This window comes from Oncorhynchus masou, chromosome 16, assembly GCF_036934945.1.
Source record: "Oncorhynchus masou masou isolate Uvic2021 chromosome 16, UVic_Omas_1.1, whole genome shotgun sequence".
NCBI lineage: Eukaryota > Metazoa > Chordata > Actinopteri > Salmoniformes > Salmonidae > Oncorhynchus > Oncorhynchus masou.
Window position 1 is genome coordinate 15,297,012 of NC_088227.1, and position 6,415 is coordinate 15,303,426.

At 38.3% G+C, this 6,415-nt stretch overlaps 2 protein-coding genes across 2 annotated transcripts; both read right to left on the minus strand.

Annotated features, from left to right (window-relative positions):
• Positions 1-80: 80 nt before the first annotated feature.
• On the minus strand, positions 81-1,106 carry LOC135557181 (trace amine-associated receptor 1-like). The gene has a single exon (XM_064990386.1). It carries the CDS (start codon positions 1,104-1,106, stop codon positions 81-83), a length of 1,026 nt encoding a protein of 341 aa, XP_064846458.1.
• A 3,786-nt stretch (positions 1,107-4,892) lies between these two features.
• On the minus strand, positions 4,893-5,918 carry LOC135557183 (trace amine-associated receptor 1-like). Its single transcript, XM_064990387.1, has one exon. The coding sequence runs from the start codon at positions 5,916-5,918 to the stop codon at positions 4,893-4,895; it is 1,026 nt and encodes a 341-aa protein (XP_064846459.1).
• Between the last annotated feature and the right edge of the window lie 497 nt (positions 5,919-6,415).

Sequence of the window (6,415 nt, forward strand, 5' to 3'; positions counted from 1 at the left end):
AAACGTATAGTCATTGTATCATTTCAAACCCAAAGTGCTGGAGTACAGAGCCAAAACAACAAAAAATGAGCTCACTGTATTTATTCTGAAAACAATTGTATTTCTGAAGAGTCAGGTTGAAATGTTTGACCAGAAATGATCATTCTAAATGCCCTCCTGAACCAACTGTAAAAGAATGCATACACCATGGGATTAATAGCTGAATTAAAATAGGCAATCCATATAAGTGTTTCAAGCAAAACGGGTGGGGTAGAGTAACTAATAAAAGGATCAATGCAGTTGATGACAAAAAAGGGTGTCCAGAATGATAGAAATACCCCCATAATGATAGCAAGTGTTTTGGTGGCCTTCCGCTGTGATTTACCTACTGAGTTCTGATTGGTTGTACCCCGAATTGAGCGTGCCTGTCTCTGTGCTATTAGGAAAATCTTTAGGTAGATGCTAAGCATCCCGACTCCTGGGATGAAGAATGAGAGCACCGAAGACGCAGTACTCGACACTTTGTTTTGAAACAAAATACATCCTCCCTCACAGGCAACATTTTCATAGTAAAAATCCTCCATGCCCCAAGTACTGAGCTCCAGAAATACTATACCAAACACTACTACGGCAGAACCAGTCCAGGTGACCAGCATCATAATCAGAACAACATGAACAGTTATTTTAGCTCTATAAAGGAGAGGGCGACACACTGCATAATACCGGTCAATAGAAATAAAACACAAGTTAAGAATGGATGTATTGCTCAACATAACATCAGTGCTGGTTTGGATTTTACAGAATAAATCTCCAAAATACCAGCAGCTTTCCACTGAATATACCATTCTGGGAGGCATCACTAAAACCCCCAAGAGAAGGTCTGACACAGCCAGAGAGAGGATGAGGTAGTTGGTTGGGGTGTGGAGCTGTTTGAAGTGAATGATGGGGATGATTACAAGAAGGTTGCCACATACTGTGAGAACAGACATTGAGCCAAGTAAGAGATAAAGTAATACTCGTATTGTTGGAGGAAAGATTGATCTTTTGCAAGACCCATTCACCGACTCAAAACATAGAAATATATTCTCAACAATATCAGCCTTGCTGAGACTGATTCCTCGTTCCATGGACGTAGTTGAAAGAATCTTATCTGAAATATGAAAGATACATTATTGTCACATTATTACTATAGATGTAAACATCAATTACAGAATATTAGTTGGAAATTATTACATTATATTGGATGATCAAATTAAACAAATTCAAATGCTGTATTTTTGTCACTTGATAAAATGTATTTAAATGTTCTTTACTTTTGCTTATTCATTGGAAATATTTCAACAAATATCAAAAGGGAAGTGTTTTGCCATTTCAAAAGATGGCTAAGTAAATTTTTCTGTTCAATTCAGCATACCTTACCTCTCAGCCATGCAGATGGTGATGTATCACATGTGAATCCTTTCTCTGGTCGCAAAAGTGATGCAAATGTGAACTTGACTCTTGTGCTTTTGTACCTATAGACTATTACCATAATGATGATCACAATGTAATGTTGACCAATCAAACATTACAACATTAAACTCTACATAAAAGATCTGTAGCAGAGCACTACATTTGATGATGTCATAGTTGTAACCACTCCCTTCAAGAGGATATGATAGTCTCTTTCATCAGCCACAAGGCCATCCAATCAGTTAGTTCATTACACATTTTACTGTATTTGCCAAATTGCTACAATAATTTGAGTTAAGGGGCAGGATTCAGTACGATTTGCCTATGTTCTGCATTGTAGCCCAATTGACATTTAAAAGCAGTGGTCTATTCACAGCATTACCAGGAATTACCTTTACATTTTAAGGGCACTACAGAGCAGAATTTCAGAGATAAGGCTTGAATCCAGCACTACCCCACAAGACCAGACTTGTGGTTACATGTAAGATAAATGACTGATAGGGTTATAATACCTACAGTAACCTCCTCCTCATTTCAGATATTGGTGATCCAAATGCACCTGGATCCTGAATGATTTGTTTGCTGATATGGTAGTAGGTTACACAGAATACACAGAACACAGAGCCATTTTAATGTGACATCATTGCTCAGCTCTTTCGAGTTACTAGGTACTCGTCATGTTCAGGCAAGTGCACAGATAGGGCTCAACCAGCGCCCGAGCAGCTGCTCTTTTGCCCACTTATGAAAATGTGTCCTTGCAGCTTGGTGGATTTTTTACAATTGTATGAATAATGCAAACGTAATAAATTGTCTCTTTTAATTTTTAATGTAACGAATTGCACATCAAACTAGCGAATTTTATGAGCTCCCGAATCTCAGAAAATGTCCCCTTCACCTGCCCTAAGAGTGCACTCGTCTGACTTGCATGTAGTGGCCACTGGCTAGCAATGCCGGGTGGGGAGACTTGAATGCTGGTAGGAGGCTATTATTGAGTTGAACCTGTCATATGTGTCTCTCACGGTTAGGGACAACAAATGGGTGAAGTCTACTAATTGTTAGTAAGAGGCAGATGTCAGAAGCAGAACAAACTCAAATCATGTAAAACTAGTTGATTTCAACAGCATAGCTAACAGAAGTGTAAAGTAACTATACCGAACAAAAATAAAAACGCAACATGTAAAGTGTTGGACTCATGTTTCATGAGCTGAAATTAAACATCCCAGAAATTTCTTTCAACTTTTGTGCACAAATTTGTTGGCATCCCTGCTTGTGAGCCTTTCTACGTTGCCAAAATATATCAAGAAGTTGACTAGACTAAACAGCATAATCATTACACAGGTGCACCTTGTGCTGGGGGCAATCAAATGCCCCTCTAAAATGTGCATTTTTGCCAAACAACAATTTATTTTATTTTTCCTTAATTTTACTAGGCAAGTCAGTTAAGAACAAATTCTTATTTTCAATGACGTCCTAGGAACAGTGGGTTAACTGCCTGTTCAGGGGCAGAATGACAGATTATGTACCTTGTCAGCTCGGGGATTTGAACTTGCAACCTTTCGGTTACTAGTCCAATGCTCTAACCACTAGGCTACCCTGCCACCCCAACAATGCCACAGATGTCTCAATTGTTGGTAATGTATTATGAGACAGATGAAAATTAAGTGATATACAGTATCATGTGAAGTATAAAATCCGATCTGCAAAAATACTCAGTATCACAGAAAACATTACAAATTATCCACACAAATAATCTTAATTTCAATAATATGACCTAAGTACAAACATATTTTCACCATGTCATTTAGACAACATAATTTCTTCAGCTGGAGTTGCAGAGCAATACATTAAAAAAACTGAAAGGATACTACATTCACAGAGATCCTATGAAAATGGATATGACTACATCCACTCGAGGCCACTAATGATGTGTTACCATCTTTGCACCCGATGTACTCTGTGTGTGTGTGTGTGTGTGTGTGTGTGTGTGTGTGTGTGTGTGTGTGTGTGTGTGTGTGTGTGTGTGTGTGTGTGTGTGTGTGTGTGTGTGTGTGTGTGTATGTATGTATGTATGTATGTATGTATGTATGTATGTATGTATGTATGTATGTATGTATAAGATATGGGAGAGGAGAGGCTAACTCCTCCTAGATGACATGGATTGATTTCATGTTTTGGGGCCAACTGGATTATACTTGTTTTTTAAACCTACACACCTGTGTCTGATATGGTTTAATAAAGGACTGAGAACAAAGGCACATGTCACACTTCTTTGTCAGTATTGATTTCAGACATACAGTGAGCTCCAAAGTATTGGGGACAAATTCACTTATATGTGTATTAAAGGAGTCAAAAGTAATGTTTTTGGTCTCATATTCATGGCACGCAATGACTAAATACACCTTGTGACTTTACACATTTGTTGGATGCATTTTCTGTTTGTTTTTAGTTGTGTTTCAGATTATTTTGTGCTCAGTAGAAATGAATGGTAAAATAATGTATTGTGTCATTTTGGAGTCAATTTCAGTTGTAAATAAGGATAGAATATGTTTCTAAACACACATTTTTTGTTGTTGTATTTTACCCCCTTTTTCACCCCAATTTCATAATATCCAATTATTATCTTGTTTCATCGCTGCACTCCCCAATGGGCTCGGGAGTGGCAAAGGTCGAGTCATGCATCCTCCGAAACATGACACGTGCATCAATGTGTCGAAGGAAACGGCATTCAACTGACGACCTAAGTCAGCCTGCATGCTCCCAGCCCGCAACAAGAAGTGGCTAGAGCACGATGAGCCAAGTAAAGCCCACCTGGCCAAACCCTCCTTTAACCCGGGACGACGCCGGGCCAAATGTGCGCCGCCCTATGTGAATCCCTGTCACTGCCGGTTGTGACACAGCCTGTGATCATACCCGGGTCTGTAGTGATGCCTCAAGCACTGCAATTCAGTGCCTTCGCCCCCTGCTCCACTCAGGAGAATCGTTTCTAAATGATATTTGTGCGTCTATAGCTTTCTCATTCATAATCTTTCACGATTCATTCAGGATTATCCATAATCATGGTAGCATCCTCATTAATGTTGAAATGTTCTATTCTTATTTCCAGTAAAAGTGACTCCAAAATTACACAATACATTATTTACCATTCATTTCTATTGATAAGAGTGTGTAGAGTCCCAAGCTGGATGTAGTCACTGTTGCGTGCAATGAATGTGGGACAAAAAAACTAGCTTTTTACTAATTTAATACACATATAAGTGAATTCGTCCCAATACTTTGGTCCCCTAAAATGGGGGGAATATGTACAAAAGACAATGTACAAAAGTATAATACCTTCAAATGAAATCTGTCAGTCTGCACTTTAACCGCATAGTCATTGTATCAATTAAAATCCAGTGCTGGAGTACAGAGCCAAAACAACAAAAAATGTTTCTCAGTCTCAGTACTTTTGGAGCTCACTGTATTTATTCTGAAAACAATTGCATTAATGAAGAGTCAGGTTGAAATATTTGACCAGAAATTATAATTCTAAACGCCCTCCTGAACCAACTGTAAAAGAATGCATACACCATGGGATTAATTGTTGAATTCAAATAGCCAATCCATATAAGTGTTTCAAACAAAACGGGTGGGGTAGAGTAACTAATAAAAGGATCAATGCAGTTGACAACAAAAAAGGGTGTCCAGAATGATAGAAATACCCCCATAATGATAGCAAGTGTTTTGGTGGCCTTCCTCTGTGATTTGCCTACTGAGTTCTGATTGGTTGTACCCTGAATTGAGCGTGCCTGTCTCTGTGCTATTAGGAAAATCTTTAGGTAGATGCTAAGCATCCCTACTCCTGGGATGTAGAATGAGATCACCGAAGCCACAATACTCGACACTTTGTTTTGAAACAAAATACATCCTCCCTCACAGGCAACATTATAATAGTAAAAATCCTCAATGCCCCAAATATTGAGCTCCAGAAATATCATACAAAACCCTACTACGGCAGAAACCGTCCAGGTGACCAGCATCATAATCAGAACAACATGAACAGTTATTTTAGTTCTATAAAGGAGAGGGTGACAAACTGCATAATACCGGTCAATAGAAATAAAACACAAGTTAAGAATGGATGTATTGCACAACATAACATCAGTGCTGGTTTGGATTTTACAGAATAAATCTCCAAAATACCAGCAGCTTTCCACTGAATATACCATTCTGGGAGGCATCACTAAAACCCCCAAGAGAAGGTCTGACACAGCCAGAGAGAGGATGAGGTAGTTGGTTGGGGTGTGGAGCTGTTTGAAGTGAATGATGGGGATGATTACAAGAAGGTTGCCACACACTGTGAGAACAGACATTGAGCCAAGTAAGAGATAAAGTAATACTCGTATTGTTGGAGGAAAGATTGATCTTTTGCAAGACCCATTCACCGACTCAAAACATAGAAATATATTCTCGACAATATCAGCCTTGCTGAGACTGATTCCTGGTTCCATGGTCGTTGTTGAAAGAATCTTATCTGAAATATGAAATATACATTATTGTCACATTATTACTATAGATGTAAACATCAATTATAGAATATTAGTTGGAAATTATTACATTATGTTGGGTGATTTAATTAAACAAATTCTGTATTTTGTCACTTGTTAAAATTTATTAAAATGTATTAAAATTATTTTTGCATATTCGTTGAAACAGTTCAGTTCAGTTCAGCATACCTTACCTCTCAGCCATGCAGATGGTGATGTATCACATGTAAACCCTTTTTCTCTGGTCGCAATGTGATGCAAATGTGAACTTGACTCTTGTGCTTTTGTACCTGTTGTATATTACCATAATGATGATCACAATATAACGTTGACCAATCAGACATGACTACATTCCACTCTCCATAAAAAATCTGTAGCAGAGCACTACATTTGATGATGTCATAGTTGTAACCACTCCCTTCAAGAGGATATGATAGTCTCTTTCATCAGCCACAAGGCCA

Bases quoted from the DNA above. Each gene is read 5' to 3' on its own strand.
- LOC135557181 (XM_064990386.1), bottom strand. From the start codon at position 1,106: ATGGAACGAGGAATCAGTCTCAGCAAGGCTGATATTGTTGAGAATATA.
- LOC135557183 (XM_064990387.1), bottom strand. From the start codon at position 5,918: ATGGAACCAGGAATCAGTCTCAGCAAGGCTGATATTGTCGAGAATATA.